Source organism: Agelaius phoeniceus, chromosome 4, assembly GCF_051311805.1.
Source record: "Agelaius phoeniceus isolate bAgePho1 chromosome 4, bAgePho1.hap1, whole genome shotgun sequence".
Lineage (NCBI taxonomy): Eukaryota > Metazoa > Chordata > Aves > Passeriformes > Icteridae > Agelaius > Agelaius phoeniceus.
Genome location: NC_135268.1, coordinates 73,771,298 through 73,790,071, shown reverse-complemented (window position 1 = coordinate 73,790,071; position 18,774 = coordinate 73,771,298). Strand labels below are relative to the sequence as shown.

General features: G+C 52.1%; 1 protein-coding gene across 5 annotated transcripts in view; it reads left to right on the top strand.

Annotated features, from left to right (window-relative positions):
* EXOC6B (exocyst complex component 6B) overlaps positions 1-18,774 on the top strand; it is a 319,988-nt gene that overhangs the window by 210,064 nt on the left and 91,150 nt on the right. For 3 of the 5 annotated variants that reach the window (XM_077177924.1, XM_077177922.1, XM_077177921.1), the window contains exons 16-19: positions 264-375; positions 1,932-2,066; positions 5,840-6,019; positions 12,520-12,549. In XM_077177924.1, the coding sequence (XP_077034039.1) occupies positions 264-375; positions 1,932-2,066; positions 5,840-6,019; positions 12,520-12,549 (457 nt within the window). The remainder of the gene's footprint in view (positions 1-263; positions 376-1,931; positions 2,067-5,839; positions 6,020-12,519; positions 12,550-18,774) is intronic. The other 2 variants (XM_077177925.1, XM_077177923.1) reach the window with 1 other exon arrangement.

The window sequence follows — 18,774 nt, the reverse complement described above, 5'->3', positions numbered from 1 at the left end:
CCTTAGGCTGGACCAGCTCCTCTTGGATGGGAGCCTGAAGAATTTGGGATCTGCAGGTGTTAATTCACTTTTCCTTCTGAAACATGGATAAAAAGGCTTAAATTGTTGTATTTTGATGCACTTCAAACATCAGCTCCTGTGAGCCCTGCAGGGCTGCTCAGGGATGAGGCAGGGGAGAGGTGGGAAGGAGGACGAGGAGAATACCCAGGGGTTTTCTTTCCATGGAGCATCTTTCAAATTCCTCTTTAAATTTTACTTTGTAGCTCCACGGAAGTCGATGACATGATCAGAAAATCCACAAATCTGCTGCTGACCCGGACCCTGAGCAACTGTTTACAGAATGTCATCAAGAGGAAAAACGTTGGACTGACAGAGGTGGGATGTGGATTCCCTTGGGAATGGAGCCACAGGGAATGGCTTCCCTCTGCCAGAGGGCAGGGATGGATGGGATCTTGGGAAAGAACTCCTGGGTGAGGGACTGAGCTGGAATTCCCAGATTTGCTGTGGCTGCCCCTGGATCCCTGGCAGTGCCCAAGGCCAGGTCGGACACTGGGGCTTGGATCCACCTGGGATAGCAGGAGGTGTTGGGGTTGGAATTAGATCATCTGTGAGGTCCCTTCCAAGCCAAACCATTCCTGGATTGTGTGATTCCAGGGCAGGGTGACAGGAGGTCCCTTGGAACTCCCTCAAGCACCTTTAGAGGTGCTGGTTTGGAGCATTCCATGAAATATTTGCCTGGAAAACTGCTCAGAGTTGTTGTACAAAGCGAGGAACTTTAGCTGGTGGGAAAGTGAAGAGGTTTCTTTGCTATTGGCTGTGAATTTTGCTCTTTACATTTTGGGCAATGCTACAAATATGAGTTAAAGTCAGAGGACTTCAGGGAGGACCAGAGAGGATCCAAGAGGGAAATGTGAGGGGATGGGAGAGCAATCCTCATTTTAAGGTGATGTTTGAGTGGATTCAGCACATTGCTCCAGCACAAACCCTAAATTGGGATTTTCTTTCTGTGGTCCATTCTCTTTTTTTGTACAAAATCATGTTCCTGATGATTTTAATCCATGTAAATCTGCAGGTCTCCTGGACAGGTGGGACCTCTGAGAGTTAAACAAGGTGTTACTAATTGCTGGTATTAAACAAGGAGTTACTAATTGTTTACTTAATTATTGCTGCCTTGCATCGTGTCACCCAAGGCTTTCCCTTCCCAACTTCTCATTTATCCCAGACATCCCACAGCTTCTCTGGACACCCTGTTCCACTCCTGCACCTTTCCAGTGTCTCTTCTCCTTCCCCATGTCCAGGCTGAGCCTCCCAGGATGTCACCAGCACCAGTGCTGGGATCTTTGAGGTGTCACTTCCCAGTTTCTGCACCTGCACCTTTGAAATTGCTGATGAATCCAACCTCCTTCAGATCTGGGAGCATTTCCAAGCCCTTCCTGCACGGGAGGTGGCTGCAGACAGCCCCACCACGCTCCAGCAGTGAAATGACACCAACCCAGGGCGTTCTGCTGCCCCGGGGGCTGGCAGGGATCTGCTCACCCCACACCTGCCAGAGCCAAACCTCGTGGTTCCTTTGTTCAGGGCCCCTGTGATGCTGCTCTGTGTCACTCAAGTTCGGGTTATTTTTTGGGTTCAATGGCAGCCAGGAGCCTCCTGATGTGTCCTGGCAGTTTTTTTTGGGGAGCCCTGAGTGACAGCTCAATGTAGGAAAGTCCTTGAAAAGAAAAAAATCACCTCCCGTGGTATTAGTGGCTGTCATGGGAAACGCTTCCCCTCCAAAATTATCTTGGATTTAGGTGTTGTTAAAGGAGGTGAGACTGGAGCCCGTAGCAAAGCCCAGGGTGTTTGCACAGTGTCAGCATTGCATGGAACTGGCATCCCTTCCCCTGGCACAGCCCTGGCAGCGGGGCTGAAACCCTTCTCTGCCTTCCCAGCTGGTGCAGATCATCATCAACACCACCCACCTGGAGAAATCCTGCAAGTTCCTGGAGGAGTTCATCACCAACATCACCAACGTGCTGCCCGAGACCGTGCACACCACCAAGCTCTACGGGACCACCACCTTCAAGGTGAGCTCTCCAGGACCACCACCACCACCTTCAGGGTCCCAGCCCTGGGTGGGTGCTGGGAGGGATCTGCTCAGGAGGCCTCAGGGCCAGCTGGGCTGAGCCCAAGGATCATTCTGGCCTATTCTGGGGAGGTTGCGCCATCGCTTTGGGTTTGTCCTTCGGAGCGTTGCTCCTGTCGAGATCGTGGGAGGTTTGGTCCTTAATTTACAGTGCTAATTAGCTAAAGGATTAAGGAGATCTTAAACAAAAGCCTGATGTTTCTTATTTAAATAAATCCTCGCTTTGCTGTTGGAGTGCTGTGTCATGGACACCAGGTTCCTCTTCCACCCAGGAGGAAGATTTCCAGAATTTGTATTTCTCCATCTTCCCACTCCTTCTAGCATTATCCCCTAAAAATCAGGGCTGACAGGAACTCCCAGAGTTCCCAACCTTTAAATCCCACTCCAGGAGTGCTTTATATGGGATCTGGTTGGGTCAAGTGTGGGGTGTCCTGTAGAGATCCAGAGGTGGGAACAGCAGGAATGGGTTTGGTGAGGCTTTGCCTTGGGGTGACTCAGTCTTGTGTCCCCAGGGAAGTCCATCCTGGGTTTATCCACCTGTCTGACCTGAAGCTCAATGTCCTGCCCTTGTTCTGGCAGGGAGGCTCCTGAACCCCAGCCCTGTGCTGGGTTTGGTGGGGTTTCCATAGGGGATGTTTCTCTCCCACCTCAGAATCACGGGATATCCTGAGCTGTAGGGATCCTCAGCTCTGGAACTCCCCATCCAGGGGTTGAACACCACCTTGGTGTCATCAGCACCAGGATCCCTCCCCTGGAGCCAGTCTCTCCTCCATCTCCTCTGGATCTGTCCTCAGGTCACATCAGGGGCAGATTCCAGCTTGGTGCTGCCCACCACAGCCCGGTGGTCCCTGTCCCACCAGCCTGAGGGTGCAGCAGCCTCGTGGTGGCTGCCCTGAGCTTTAGGGTTGTGTCAAATCCCAGTCTAAAGGTTGGGTGAAGCTCCCATCCCATGCAGAATTTCAGTGGTGTGGAGCCCCCATCTCATGGGGTCTCAGTGATGTGGAGCCCCCATCCCACACAGGGTCCTGGTGGTGTGGAACTCTCATCCCATGTGGGGTCTCTGTGGTGTGAAGCCCTCATCCCAGATAGGATCTCAGTGGTGTGGAGCCCCCATGCCATGTAGGATTTTGCTGGTTTGAGGCCCCCATCTCATATAGGATTTTGGTTGTGTAAAGCCCCTATCCTATGTAGGATTTTGGTGGTGTGTGGAGCCTCCATCCCATGTAGGATTTTTCTTCTTTGGAGCCTCCATCCCATGCAAGGTTTTGGAGGTGGTGTGGAGCCCCCATCCCACGTGGGGTCTCGGTGGTGTGGGGCCCCCATCCCACGTGGGGTTTTGGTGGTGTGGAGCCCCCATCCCACGTGGGGTTTTGGTGGTGTGGAGCCCCCATCCCACGTGGGGTTTTGGTGGTGTGGAGCCCCCATCCCACGTGGGGTTTTGGTGGTGTGGAGCCCCCATCCCACGTGGGGTTTTGGTGGTGTGGAGCCCCCATCCCACGTGGGGTTTTGGTGGTGTGGAGCCCCCATCCCACGTGGGGTTTTGGTGGTGTGGAGCCCCCATCCCACGTGGGGTTTTGGTGGTGTGGAGCCCCCATCCCACGTGGGGTTTTGGTGGTGTGGAGCCCCCATCCCACGTGGGGTTTTGGTGGTGTGGAGCCCCCATCCCACGTGGGGTCTCGGTGGTGTGGAGCCCCCATCCCACGTGGGGTCTCGGTGGTGTGGAGCCCCCATCCCACGTGGGGTCTCGGTGGTGTGGAGCCCCCATCCCACGTGGGGTCTCGGTGGTGTGGAGCCCCCATCCCACGTGGGGTCTCGGTGGTGTGGAGCCCGATCCCACGTGGGGTTTCGGTGGTGTGGAGCCCCCATCCCACGTGGGGTTTCGGTGGTGTGGAGCCCCCATCCCACGTGGGGTTTCGGTGGTGTGGAGCCCCCATCCCACGTGGGGTTTTGGTGGTGTGGAGCCCCCATCCCACGTGGGGTTTTGGTGGTGTGGAGCCCCCATCCCACGTGGGGTTTTGGTGGTGTGGAGCCCCCATCCCACGTGGGGTTTTGGTGGTGTGGAGCCCCCATCCCACGTGGGGTTTTGGTGGTGTGGAGCCCCCATCCCACGTGGGGTTTCGGTGGTGTGGAGCCCCCATCCCACGTGGGGTTTCGGTGGTGTGGAGCCCCCATCCCACGTGGGGTTTCGGTGGTGTGGAGCCCCCATCCCACGTGGGGTTTTGGTGGTGTGGAGCCCCCATCCCACGTGGGGTTTTGGTGGTGTGGAGCCCCCATCCCACGTGGGGTTTTGGTGGTGTGGAGCCCCCATCCCACGTGGGGTTTTGGTGGTGTGGAGCCCCCATCCCACGTGGGGTTTTGGTGGTGTGGAGCCCCCATCCCACGTGGGGTTTCGGTGGTGTGGAGCCCCCATCCCACGTGGGGTTTCGGTGGTGTGGAGCCCCCATCCCACGTGGGGTTTCGGTGGTGTGGAGCCCCCATCCCACGTGGGGTTTCGGTGGTGTGGAGCCCCCATCCCACGTGGGGTTTCGGTGGTGTGGAGCCCCCATCCCACGTGGGGTTTTGGTGGTGTGGAGCCCCCATCCCACGTGGGGTTTTGGTGGTGTGGAGCCCCCATCCCACGTGGGGTTTTGGTGGTGTGGAGCCCCCATCCCACGTGGGGTTTTGGTGGTGTGGAGCCCCCATCCCACGTGGGGTTTTGGTGGTGTGGAGCCCCCATCCCACGTGGGGTTTTGGTGGTGTGGAGCCCCCATCCCACGTGGGGTTTTGGTGGTGTGGAGCCCCCATCCCACGTGGGGTCTCGGTGGTGTGGAGCCCCCATCCCACGTGGGGTTTCGGTGGTGTGGAGCCCCCATCCCACGTGGGGTTTCGGTGGTGTGGAGCCCCCATCCCACGTGGGGTTTCGGTGGTGTGGAGCCCCCATCCCACGTGGGGTTTCGGTGGTGTGGAGCCCCCATCCCACGTGGGGTCTCGGTGGTGTGGAGCCCCCATCCCACGTGGGGTCTCGGTGGTGTGGAGCCCCCATCCCACGTGGGGTCTCGGTGGTGTGGAGCCCCCATCCCACGTGGGGTCTCGGTGGTGTGGAGCCCCCATCCCACGTGGGGTCTCGGTGGTGTGGAGCCCCCATCCCACGTGGGGTCTCGGTGGTGTGGAGCCCCCATCCCACGTGGGGTCTCGGTGGTGTGGAGCCCCCATCCCACGTGGGGTCTCGGTGGTGTGGAGCCCCCATCCCACGTGGGGTCTCGGTGGTGTGGAGCCCCCATCCCACGTGGGGTCTCGGTGGTGTGGAGCCCCCATCCCACGTGGGGTCTCGGTGGTGTGGAGCCCCCATCCCACGTGGGGTCTCGGTGGTGTGGAGCCCCCATCCCACGTGGGGTCTCGGTGGTGTGGAGCCCCCATCCCACGTGGGGTCTCGGTGGTGTGGAGCCCCCATCCCACGTGGGGTCTCGGTGGTGTGGAGCCCCCATCCCACGTGGGGTCTCGGTGGTGTGGAGCCCCCATCCCACGTGGGGTCTCGGTGGTGTGGAGCCCCCATCCCACGTGGGGTCTCGGTGGTGTGGAGCCCCCATCCCACGTGGGGTCTCGGTGGTGTGGAGCCCCCATCCCACGTGGGGTCTCGGTGGTGTGGAGCCCCCATCCCACGTGGGATTTTGGTGGTGTGGAGCCCCCATCCCCTGTAGGATTTTGCCCCCATCCCACGTCCTGCCTCATTCCCAGGACGCCCGGCACGCCGCCGAGGAGGAGATCTACACCAACCTGAACCAGAAGATCGACCAGTTCCTGCAGCTGGCTGACTACGACTGGATGGCCCCGGAGCCGGGCAGCCAGGCCAGCGAGTACCTGGTGGATCTGATCGGCTTCCTGCGCAGCACCTTCGCCGTGTTCACCCACCTCCCGGTGAGCCCGCCCTCCCTCCTGCTCCCTCCTCCTGTGGGAGCTCAGACCTCACGGGCTGTGCTGGAAACGGGGTCTGGGGATACGGGGAAAAAAAATCTGTCTTTAAAAGGAGGGTGTGATGGTGTTCACAGGGGTTCTTGGATGAGGGAAGAGACGAGAATGTTGACTCCATGTTTTAGAAGGCTTGATTTATTATTTTATTATATATATTACATTAAAACTATACTAAAAGAGTAGAAGAAAAGGTTTCATCAGAAAGATAGCTAAGCTAAGAGTAGAATCAGAAAGAATGATGACAAAGCTTCTGTCTCGGACAGAGAGTCTGAGCCAGCTGACTGTGATTGGCCGTTAATTACAAACAAACCAACATGGGCCAATCCCAGATGCACCTGTTGCATTCCACAGCAGCAGATAACCATTGGTTACATTTTGTTCCTGAGGCCTCTCAGCTTCTCAGGAGGAAAAATCCTAAGGAAAGGATTTTTTATAAAAGATGTCTGCGGCAGAAGGGGTTTCACGTGTCGCCACAAGCTCTGGGCTTCAGGACTCTCCCAATTACTTGCAAGTCTAGTTTTGTGGGATTGAGGCTCTCTCCCAGCCCACCATGTATCAGCAGGGTTGTAATTTATTCCACACCTGTATTTCAGACACTTTAACTTGCAGTTAATGCCCATCCAGGATTCTTTTCCCAAAATCCAGCCTGTGGATGCGTTACTGGAACTACAGCTGCGTTTCCAAGTGTTTGTCAAGTCCCTGATGTGTCCCATCCCAATATTGCTTCCTTGGAAGGCACCATATGTTTCTTTCTTCTCTCTGCTGTCTAAAGTCCCTGTGTTTATGCTGCTGTTGCCATCAGAAATGTGCTTTATGCTGCTTTTTGCAGTTGGCTGAGTGGTGTCTCATTGGTAGGAAAAATCCAATCACCAGGGAGATTCCTTTTTTGCTCCAGCAGCTTTTTTCCCTCCTTTAAATGGGATTTGTTTTGAGCTGTGTGGATACACTCTTGGGAGGATCAGCAGGTATTTTGAAACAGCAAATCCCCTGAACTCTGTGGTTGTTCTAAAAGCAATTTCAGATCTTTCTTCCTTTACAAAACTGGGATTTATTTGCTGCTTTCACGAGCTGGGAATAAACAGGAAGGGGAGATTTAATATTCCCCAGTGGTAGCTTCCTTCATTCTGTTTGTGCCCTGGGATTCTCCTCTGGAAGGAGGTTCCACCCTCCTGTTTTGGGAGGTGTCACACCCCCAAACTGTGCTGGCTCATGTCTCTGGGCATCCCCATCCCAGCAGGAAGATCTGGGAGCAGGGAGAGCTCTGGCTGATTTACTGGGGGGGAGAAATCCCCAAAAGGGGACTGGAAGTGGCTTCCCTGCTCCTCTGCACCTGTGTGGAGGAGAAGTGGCTTCCTCAGCTGTGTTATCAGTGGGACAAACTGGTAAATAAACTGATAAATGAGCAGTGAGGTGGGGAGGACTTGGATCCATCTCCCCAGCCAGGTTTGTCCCTAATGTCCCCAGGCAGGTGTCCTGTGGCAGGTGCCTTCCAAAGCCAGGAGATGCTGGAAATTGCCGGATTTCTCCTTAAAAAAAGGAGCTGTGGGTTGGTTTAGCACCTGGAGGCTTCCACCCATCACGCTGGGGATACTCAGGAGCCAGTAATGGAATTTGACAGGGAGATTGGTCTCTGCAGCAGAGCATGAAGCAGCAGAGATGAGCTGGGGGGGGATGCCCACAGTGATTTATGAGGTGGGCCAGGAGTGATTTATCTTCCTTAAATATTAATGTTTCCTTTTGGAGCCAGTCAGGGTTGGTTTGGAGGCTGGGAGGACTTGAATTGGTCTAAAAAGCACCAGGACAGATCAAGGCAGCCTTTTGTCTTGCAGAACTGGGTTAGAAAAGCCCAGCTGAGGAGAAGTTTGGGTTTGCTGGGCAGCCCCTGAGCTCCAGAGCCTCCCCAAAGCCTGGGGAGACAAGGAAGTCACCTTAGCCTGGTTTGGGCAGCCTTAGGTCTGGGTCAAAGCTTTGTGGGAGCTGCAGGTTTGGGACTTTTAAATATTGATTGGAGTTTTTTTCCCTTATGTTGCTGATGGATCACCCAAATTGTGGGTGAGAGCAAGCCAGGAAGGACCAGGCTGCATCCCAAAGGCCTCCACATCCTTTGGTGTCAAGGTTTTTCATCCTTGTAGGGTTCAGGGAATTTTTCCAGTGGCTGATTTAGGAGCACACTGAAGTTCCTGGGTTTTGCTACTGAAATGCGGGAGATAAAGGTGTTGTCCAAAGCCATGAAAAAAATGATGGAGGTGTTTGTTAAAGCACCAAAAATGTGAGATGAGCATCAGCTGGGGATGGAAGGAGTGAGAGGGTGAAGGAACATTCCCAAAAAGAGTCAATTCCAGCTCTAGTAGGAAATTCAGGATTCTGGGGACAAGGTGGAGCTGATCCAAACCCATCCCAGCACGAGAGCTGGGATTGGAAATAAAGCAGGACAGTTTTGGGTCTAAGAGGAGCTGCTGCCCTGTTTGAGATGAGTTTTCAGCCTGGTCCCATAAAATCCAGGATTTCCACACTGCCAGTAGCTCCAGGACTATGCCCCATCCTGGGGTGAGGTGTCCTTGGAGCACCTTCATTCCTGTTCTCCTGCCTGGTTTGGCAATGCCCCCATCCTCCAGAGCTGATTCCTGTTGAATTTATGGGATTTTGGCCAAGTGAAAAGTGTTCCCCTGGTGTTGGAAGGTGCAGATTTGTTGCTCGCCCTGCCGTTTGTCCAAGCTGCAAGGACAGCTCCACCTGCCCATCAGGGAACCTCAGCCCGGGCATGTCAGGGCTCCTGGGCTAAAATTCCACCTCCAAAAAGCCCCATCAGGGAAAAAAAACGGAACCCAAAGTCCTGAGGCTGCAGAAATGCACCGTGACAGGGCTGAGTAATCCCATTGTCCTGACAGGGCTGCAGGAAAACCTCTGTGGGGTCACGGCTCCTGCTGGCCCCAGGACAGCTCAAGTGGCCCTGGAAGGTCCTTGGGACTCAGCTTTGGAGAGGGGCTGAAGAGGAGCTGAAAGGAATCTGAGCTGGGATTCAGGATTAGGGTTTATGTTTCCCTCTTTAGGCTGTATTTTTCCTGTGTTTCTTGGGAATCCCAGAATTTTTGAACAGTTTGGGTTGGGAGGGTCCCTTGAAGGTCACCTGCTCCAAGCCCCTGCAGTAAGCAGGGACATCTTCAACTGCATCAGGTTCTCCAGAGCCATGGCCTTGGATCTTTCCAGGGATGAGGCTTCCACCATTTCCCTGGGCACCCAGCAAAAATAACCCAAAATTGTGACTGCTGGATTGGCCTAAAGTCTCTTTTTTTAGTCTCTTTTTCTAGGCCTCAAGCAGGAATTTCGGCCTCAAATCTCTCCTTTGGAGTAGGCATTGTGGGAGATGATGGACACCACTTGATTGGGGGAATTCTTGGAATTTAATTGTGTGTTGTACTTCTCTGGGGAGACATCTTCAACTGGATCAAGTCCACAGCCATGGCCTTGGATTTTTCCAGGGATGAGGCCTCCACCACCTCTGTGGGCACCTAGTTCAAGCAGCAAAACTGACCCAGAACAAAATCCTGATTCATAAGCTAAAGGGTCTCTGTTTTCTCTGGGGGTCAAGCAGGAATGTGAGTCCCTAACTTTTCCCTTGGAGTAGGCATTGTGGGAGATGATGGAAACTGGGAATTGCTGGGGTTTATTTGCACATTGCAGTTTTCTGGGGACATCTTCAACTGGATCAAGCTGTCCACAGCCATGGCCTTGGATTTTTCCAGAGATGAGGCCTCGACCACCTCTGTGGTGACCTGGCAAAAAACCCCCAAAAATAATCCCAAAATCCTGGCTGGTACAGCAGCCTAAAGAGCCTCCCCTTTTTCCAGGCCTTGCAATCCCAGGTTTTTTTTTTCTTTGGAGTAGGCATTGTGGGAGATGATGAAAACCAGTTGATTTTGGGAATTCCTGGGATTTATTTGCATGTTGTACTTCTCTGGGGGACATCTTCAACTGGATCAAGTTGTCCAGAGCCATGGCATTGGATTTTTCCAGGGATGAGGCCTCCACCACCTCTGTGGGCACCTAGTTCAAGCAGCAAAACTGACCCAGCCCAAAATCTGGATACATAAGCTAAAGAGTCTCCATTTTCTCTGGAGCTCAAGCAGGAATGTGAGTCCCTAATTATTCCCTTGGAGTAGGAATTGTGGGAGATGATGGAAACTGGGAATTGCTGGGATTTATTTGCACGTAGCATTTTTCTGGGGGACATCTTCAACTGGACCAAGCTGTCCACAGCCATGGCCTTGGATTTTTCCAGAGATGAGGCCTTGACACCCTCTGTGGTGACCTGGCAAAAAAACCCCAAAAATAATCCCAAAATCCTGGCTGGTACAGCGGCCTAAAGAGCCTTCCCTTTTTCCAGGCCTTGCAATCCCTTTTTTTTTTTTTTTCCTTTAGAGTAGGGATTGTGGGAGATGATGGAAACCAGTTGATTTTGGGAATTCCTGGAATTTATTTGCACATTGCAGTTTTCTGGGGGACACTGAGCCCTCACCAGTGCCGTGGGGACAGCATGTTGCCGGGGGGCAGGAAAAGTTCACGGAGAACTTCCCGGGGTTTTGGTGCATGCCAGTGCTGCATGAAACGGTCATGGTGGTTTGGAGCCACAATTCCAGAATGCTCCACTAAGTGCCCAAAAATGTCTCCGAGCAAATAAAACGCTGATGGGAATCAAAGCATAATTAACATTTGGCTCCCAAGGCCGCCCTCTTCCTGCGTTAACCAGGGAGAGTCGGTTCCTGCTGCTGCTGCTGCTGTGGAGCTCATTAATATGGGATGCTCGGGTCTCCTTTAAAAGAAAAACCTCTTTTTTTAAGGGTAAAAAAAAATATTTTAGTGCAAAAAGTATTTTAGGCCTTAAAAAAAAAAAAAACCCAACAAAAAAAGGTGGTTTCTGGTTTTCAGCAAGCAAAGGGCCACAGCGTCCAAAAATGAACATTTCCAGCCTAAGACTTTGCAAAGAATGACTGAAAAAGCCTTTTGTCTTTGATGGCTGATTGTTGTTTTTATTTCTTGTTGGACAAGTTAATGTAAATGGCATTGACAGGGCTACTCCAAACACACTGATTTGTTGACATTAAGCTCCTCAGAGATGGAGGGTTGTGTCAACACCTCCCCTGAACTGTCAGGTTAACAAAGCAAGGATGTTTTCTTGGGGGAGGGGAGCGGGGCTGGGGGAAGGGGGGGGGTGTTTTGTTTTTATTTTCAGTTTCCTTTAATCCTCTGTTAGTCTTGTATCTCGATAACCTCCTTTGGAAGGGAATCAGGGCAGGTCAAGAGGTGAGGCTGACCTGGGAAGGGGAAGCAATCTTTCAGCGATCCAACAAATCCAACCTCTGCCGCTGAGCGCTTTAGTGTGAACCCTCTGCAGAGGGAATTTTTTTTTTCCCTATTTTTTTTTTCCCCTTTTCTGCTTATTTTTGCCAGATGGCAGGCACAGATTTCAGCTGGAGCCGTGATGGTTTTTTGCCTTCTCTTGGCATCTCTTCCCCCTTGCAAACGAACGGCCCCGGCAGCTCTTGCTCTGGTAGAAAGAGCTTTGCAAGTGTTTATTTTCTTTCCAAAGAGAACGATTGCCTGTGTTTTTATTTGAAAAGTCAAATCCCTCTGGAATATTTATAAGCCAAGGCCCTGTGCATGGAAGCGAAATGCCATGAACTTTGCACCAACCACAGCCTCGGCCGCCTTGGGAGGGACCCAAGTGGAAAATAACCATCAGGAAAACATCTCAGGAGCACCAGAGTCACCTCTGGGTTTGCACAAGTCCAGTCTGTGCTTAAATAACTCCCCTGGCCCTTGGAAGAGCTGAGCAAGCCCTGCTGGAGCTGATCCCAGCTGTCACTTCCAGGGTTTGACATCCATCACCTCTTGCAGGTGGGATTGCTGAGGAGCAGGGATGGGGATGTGCAGAGCAGACAGGAGAGCTGGAAAGGGACAAGGAGAGGAGGGACAGGAGCCAAGGAATGGCTTCCACTGGGAAAGGGGAGATTGGGCTGGGATCTTGGCAAGGAATTCCTGGCTGGGAGGGTGGGCAGGGGCTGGGCTGGAATTCCCAGATTTGCTGTGGCTGCTCCTGGATCCCTGGCAGTGCCCAAGGCCAGGTTGGACATTGGGGTTGGAGCAACCTGGGATAGTGGGATATGTTTGGATCAGGATGATCTTTAAGATCCCTCCAACCCAACCCATTCCAGGAATCTGTGATAGAATGACACCGAAACTGCTCTTGTGGTACTTTATTCTCCTCTTCCCCCTCCTCCCAGGAGCCCCCATTTTCTTTCCCAATCCTTTGCCGATGTCGGAGCTGCCATTGGAGCACTGGGGGGGTTGTGGGCACCTCTGATGACCTTTGGGCTCCTTTCTGCCTTTGTCCTGTTGCTCTGCTCTGTTCTGCCTTTGACCCTGACCTGCTGTGTTGTCCTCTGTAGGGGCGGGTGGATGTCCACTCCACCATGTCGGTGAGTACCGGACGCTGCGTCCTGCGCCTTGGCTCTGCTCCGCTCACACCTCCAGGCTCAGGGGGGAACTGAACCAGAAAAGGTCCCTTGTGTCAGCCAGGGGGAAAGGAAAAGATGGATTGAAAGTTGAGATCGATGGGATAAATAATTCTGGGATAAATCAGAGACCAAAGGAAAGGGTTTCCTTCCCAATGGGTCACTAAATTGTTGGGTTTAGTGAATTGAAGTGGCTCCTTTTATCACCCTGGAATACCTGCATCTGCAGGGAATTAGGGGGAATGCCTGATATTAGGGAAACCTGGATGAGATTCTCACACTCTGCTCCAAAGAGAAAAGATGTTTGTAAAATCCATGTTCCTTGTTTGGAGAAATTCCCCATGGGAATTCCAGCTGGAAATTCCTCCCGGTTTGAGGGATTGGATCACTAAGCTCAGACTGGAGGGGAAGTGTCCAAAGCCAGGCTGGATGGGGCTTGGAGCAACCTGGGATGGATGGTGGAAGGTGTCCCTGCCATGGCAGGGGGTGGAACTGGATCATCTTTAAGGTCCCTTCCATCCCAAACCACTCTGTGATTCCATGGTTTTCTCCAGAAAATAATGTGGATTCCTGACACGTGCCATCTCCCAGTTTGGATTTGGCCAATTAGCACCAAAGTAAAGCCAAGGAGACTTTTCAGACCTTCCTTCTGGTTCAGCAACCCCTTGTGATTGTTGTCATCTCTGCTTGTTCCATGTGCAGGAGGAAAACCCGCGGCATTTCCAGGGATGGATGGCAAACAAAGTGCTCTGCAGCCACCTTGTTTCCTCTATTCCCACGGCTGCAAACCCAGGCCCATGGGAGCAAAACCCACCTGCGAATTCTGTGGGGTTGTCACACTCAGAGCCTGGACCCTGCTTCTGCTTTCCAGCCTTTATTCCCTGCTCTTCATGGGAATCCTGACCGATATTCCCTGCTCCAGTGGGATGCTTGTGCCCCTTTCCCTGGAAACCGAGCCTGGCAAAGCCTGGACTATTTGCAGGCTCCAGGCACCTGGGGGGGTTTCTAAGTCAACACTGAGGCCTCAAATCAACAGCAGCTCCTGGAGAGAGGGAGCCTCGTTAAAGCAATCCCAGGCTGGCTCCCATCAAAGCCAGGATGCTCCAGGCATTCCCTGCAGCCAGGGGATTCCAGGAGCGGTGTTGGATGTCAGGCATCCCCCGTGCTGTCCTCAGGGCGTAGCCCAAGAGGGAGAGATGCAAAAAGCCCTTTTCCCTGTGGCTTTTCCAGGCTTGGAGCTGTTTAGAAGCCAGATGTATTTATTTCTTTAATTGGATCCAGTGCCTAGACAGCTCTGGAGTCAGCTTCCTATGGAGATGGGGGCATTACTTTCATTAAGGTAAATCAATGGAAAATAATACCTGGAGCTCCCCTGGAAAGGGTCAGGGATGGAGTAATCCCTTTATATGGAGGGGCTTTGCCAGCCCACTCTTAGTCAGGCTTGTTCTTAACGGCAACAAATCCCAGTTTTCCTTCCTTTTATCCCTCCTAATTTTCTGTTCTCTGCCTTGTTGGGATTAATTGGCGGGAATAAATCACGGAAGAGGGGGAAAAATAAAAATGGGATCGTGCAAAGTAGCAGGACAAAGGAGGAGTTTTAGCAGAGTTAATTTGTCTGGTGGGAAGTTGTTGTGGCTAATCCTGGAAGTTTAAAAGGTAAAAAAAAAGCAGGAATTGGACATGGACAGGCCATGAGCAGCATCCAGAATCTTCCTTGTCTGGGGCTTTCCACTCCAGAGGTGATCCAAGTCTTTTAGGGGATTGCATGGCCTGAATGAATGTTCAGCAAAATTCCTGTAAAGCAGGGATGCCTTGAAGGGGAGAGGATGGACTGGTGGCTGGAGCAGCCCATTCCTGGTTTCCCAAGTGCCTCCAGAATCCCAAATATTTGTCAGGATTGAGCGGTCAAAGCAGGAGCTGGTGGTGCTTTAAAGCAAGGAGCAGAGTGTCCAAATCCCATGGATTTGGTAGTGCTGGATGGGGCAGGCTGACCCCTGATTAACCTGGGAGCTCTCTAAACTTGAGTCTGGCTAAGCCAGGTTATCTGGAATTCCAAGGTTTCCTTGTTCCTTGTCTGCTTTCAGCAGTTGGAAAATTAATGGAAGCCAAAACGCCCAATGCCATAAATCCTTTAAACCAGGGCATGCTTCCTTAGGGATTGTTCCCTCTGTGGAGTCACCTCAGCATGGTTGGCTTGGAATTTTGTTTTCCAAACTGGGATTGAGGAAGGTGTTGGATGCTTTCTCTTGCCTGCACCTCCATCCCTAAGAAATGTGGGACATAGGGAATCTGGCAGCCAAAATTCCAGCCCTGGTGTGTGTGGAATCCAAACGTGCCTTCTCCTTCCTGCTCCAGAACCTCAGCCTGGACCTTCCGAAAATCCTACCAGGAGATAAAGTTTGGGTTGGGATTCTACCCTTTAGGAAATTTAGGGGAAATCATAGGATTTGCAATTTCCTGCTTTCCTCTTGTTTCATCCAAGGGTCTCCTTAAGTTGGGAATGTGGAAAGGGACATCCATGAACAGCTTCCAAAGGTCTCCACACCTTCCTTAACCCATCCACAGGAGGAGCCCCAGCTACCCTGGAAGGGCCCAAACCTTTGGGGGGTCCCTGTGCAGGGGACACTTGAGCTGAGGGTGCCCAGAGAAGTTGGGTGTTCACGATGGAGCCACCAGCCATGGCTGATGCCACCAGCGCGGGTGACGATGATTTTGTGACCGTCACAGGGTCCCTTTCCAGAAATGCTTTCCCTGGATCTTACAGCTTTGGGTAGATGGAATGGCAGGAGTGGGAAAAACTTCTCAAAGTGCAGATCCCTATGGAATTCTCATCGTCCTCTGGAGTTTTTTGTTGGGTTTCATGAAGGGCAAGAAATCAGGAGAACCCGATGGGTTAATTGAAAACCAGTCACTAATTCCTACAGCTTTCTCCATCTCTGTGTTTCATCCATCTTCTGCCTGGTTTTTAGCTCTAACACCTCAATTTTGAAATGGAAGTTTAAGCTATGATTCAGTTTTTGGGAAAAGACAAAAATGAGCTGAAGGTTCGGACGCTGCTCCTGTCGGTCACTCGGCTCTGCTTGGAAAGACCTCCTGGACTGAGCTTTGCTGGCTCATGGAGCAGCAATGGAGTGGATGGGTTGGGATTTTTCCTTGGAGCTCATCCTTTTTTCCAGTCTGTTCAACATCTGGGCCGCAGTGGGGCAGTGGTTGCGTCTCCTCCGGGCCCCGCGCGTCACCCCGGTGTGCTGAGCCTTCCCCCGGCATCCCAAAGGGTGGGAATCTGCGTAAATGGGGGATCTGGAGCGTCCCTGTGTGTGCAGAGAGTGAGGAACCCCCGGGGTCATCGTCCCAGAGGGAGGATGAGCGCTCCAAACTTCTGGATCTTTCCTTTTTTTCTCCGACATCGAATTGTAATTACAAAATTATTTCGGGAAGATGGAGCGATTCAAGTCCCTCTCTTTAAGTTTTCCTGCTGCCGTAATTGGCAGCTTTGCCCCGATAAATCAGCAGAAACAAACGTGGTTCTTGCTCTTCATAAGTGAGGGGAAAAAATAAAAAAAGAATCTGTATTTAATCAGCTTTTTGTTTCCAAGATGGCAGCTGCTTTGTATTTAATGGAAAATCAGGCTCTTCCCAATGGAAAGAATGTTATTCCCAAAGCGAATACAAAAGAAAATAAAACCCACAAAAGAGGAGGATGAAATATGTCCATATTTTTTTTTAATTTCTTTTTTTTTTTTGGTCTCGTTCGTTCCAGTTTGGAGCCGCGCGCTCCGATCGCGGCCGGGCCGCAGCTCTGCTTTCCATCAAGGATCTGGGAGAGTCTCAGATCCTGGGCACAGGGACCAGGAGAGAGACACGAATAGGACCAAAAAAATCAAGGCTACTTCATGTTTCATTTGTACCTTTTGGCTTTGGGGAGATTTACATGGAATATTGGGAAGGAATTCTTCCCTGTGAGGGGGGTGAGGCCCTGGACTGGGATTCCCAGATTTGCTGTGGCTGCCCCTGGATCCCGGGAAGTGTCCAAGGCCGGGTTGGACATTGGGGCTTGGAGCCACCTGGGACAGTGGGAGGTGTCCTGCCCATGAATGATCTTCAAGGTCCATCCCAATCCAAACCATTCAAGGATTCTGTGATTTTGTTGCCAGGCTCAACTTCCAGCCTGGTGGGACAGTTGGGATCAGGTGGTTCTGTTCTTGAGTGCCTGCAGTTAAACCCAGTGGCAAACCAGGATAAGTTCTAATTCCTATAGTAATTCCTAGAGTAGTTGCTAGAGTAATTCCTGGAATTTCTCAGGGTCAGATGATGTCCCACCCCAAACCTGGGCTGGCAGGAATCTTTCCCACCTGTGGCTGGTGTGGAGGTCATTGGAGAGATCCTGCAGCACTGCAGGAGCCCAGAGAGCAGCTGGATGCTCCAGCTCATTTTAGGTGATACAGGCTCTGCACCCAACCATTTCCACGTTCTTGACTCCCAAAAAATCATTTAATTAAAAATATCCTGCTCTGCTTTTGGGTGTTGAACAAGGAAAAAGACAGAGATTGTGGAATCTTCTGTTTCCTTGGTTTTTTGCATGTTTACATAGCCTGATTTTCCCCAGCAGCTTCCCAGCTTTGCTGCAAACCCTCGAGCTTCCAGAGGAGATCTCTGCTCACTCTGGGCTCTTTAGGGAGCTGTGCCATCTGCATCCTGAGGTCCTTCCCTTCCCTTCCCTTCCCCTGTTCATTTTTTTCCTATTTAACAAAAATCATCAAGCAGAAGTCACTCATTGGCTCTGACACAGTGACAAATTGTGTGTTCCTGTGCCTGCTCCTGTCCCAGAGCCTCTGATATCCCAAATCCCACGATTTCTGTGGTTCCAACCTCCTTGAGTTGTGCCTTTGCTGTTGGGTGTTTTTGCTTCTCCTTTTCAGGCTTCTCATGATTCTAAGACCTCTTGATTCCTTCAGAGGAAAAACCTTTCCATGGAGCTGGCTACTCCACAAATCATTAAAGACCCCCAAAAAGCCCCAAACCAAATAAAACAGCATTAAATATTTTTAATAAAAGCCCCTTTCAGCCCTGTCTGCGGGAACTGGTTGTGACCATCACCCCCAGTGTGATTTCCCTCTTCCTTGAGCTTCCCCCAGCTCCAGCCAAAATACTTCCAGCTGTTGACCTTGGGCATCTTGGGCACAGCCAAAGTTTTCTTCCTCTTTTTTTGGAATGTCAGGGATTTGTATCGGGCTGCAGTGGCCGGTTTATTTTTGGTGTGGTGAGGATAATTGCTGGGTTTGCTTTTCTCTTTTCTTCCCCCCCCTTTTTTTTTTTTTGTTGTTGTTTGTCTGGTTGTCCCTGAGCTTCTGGTGGGAGTTCAGCTCTGCCATGCGTTGGTCCTGTTGTCAGATCCCGTTTTCCCAAAATATCATCAAGGTGGGAAGTGTTTGGCAAAGGACACCCTGTGGAGTTTTTCTACACCTCTGGAATGCAGCCACTGGAATGGGCTCAGCTTCCACGGGAATTTGGGAGAGATCCTGGCTCAGACAGGGAATGGGGCCTTCCAGGTTGGTTGGAGCTGCTCCACGTTTTGGCTCTTTGGAGTTTTCCAGTTGAGTTGGTCTTTGCAGGAGACAAATCCTGCTTGGAATTGGGTTGATTGGTGCTGCTCTCCATAGGTTTTCTGTGGTGAACCTGAGATCTTCCACGGTGGGACGTTCATGTCTCTCGAACTGAGATAGGGGTGGTCACAGTCAAGGCCAAAATCCCAGCAGCGAGGGTTCTTCCATGGGTGACCCAAGGTTCATCACTTCTGGAATGGCCGATCCTGGGCAGAAGAGGCCTCCCCATTCCTGGGAAATCAGGGCATGGATGTCTGTCCTGGCTGGGAGTGGGTGTTGGGGCTGTTGGAAGGGACGCTGCTGTCATGGTGACAGTGACATTGGCCATTCCCTGTGTCCCAGTGTGGATGGAATCCAAAATGCCTGCCCAAACAAATGTGTGTGCAGACATCACCTCTTTTCTTGAGTCATCAGGAGCTCCAAGGTTCAGAGGATCCCATGGATCCAACGCTGAGGAACATCCCATTGGTTCAAGGCTTGGAGTACTCCATGGATCCAAGACTGAGGAACATCCCGTTGGTCCAAGGCTGATGATCATCCTATTGATACAAGGCTGAGGAGTATTCCATGGATCCAAGATTAAGGA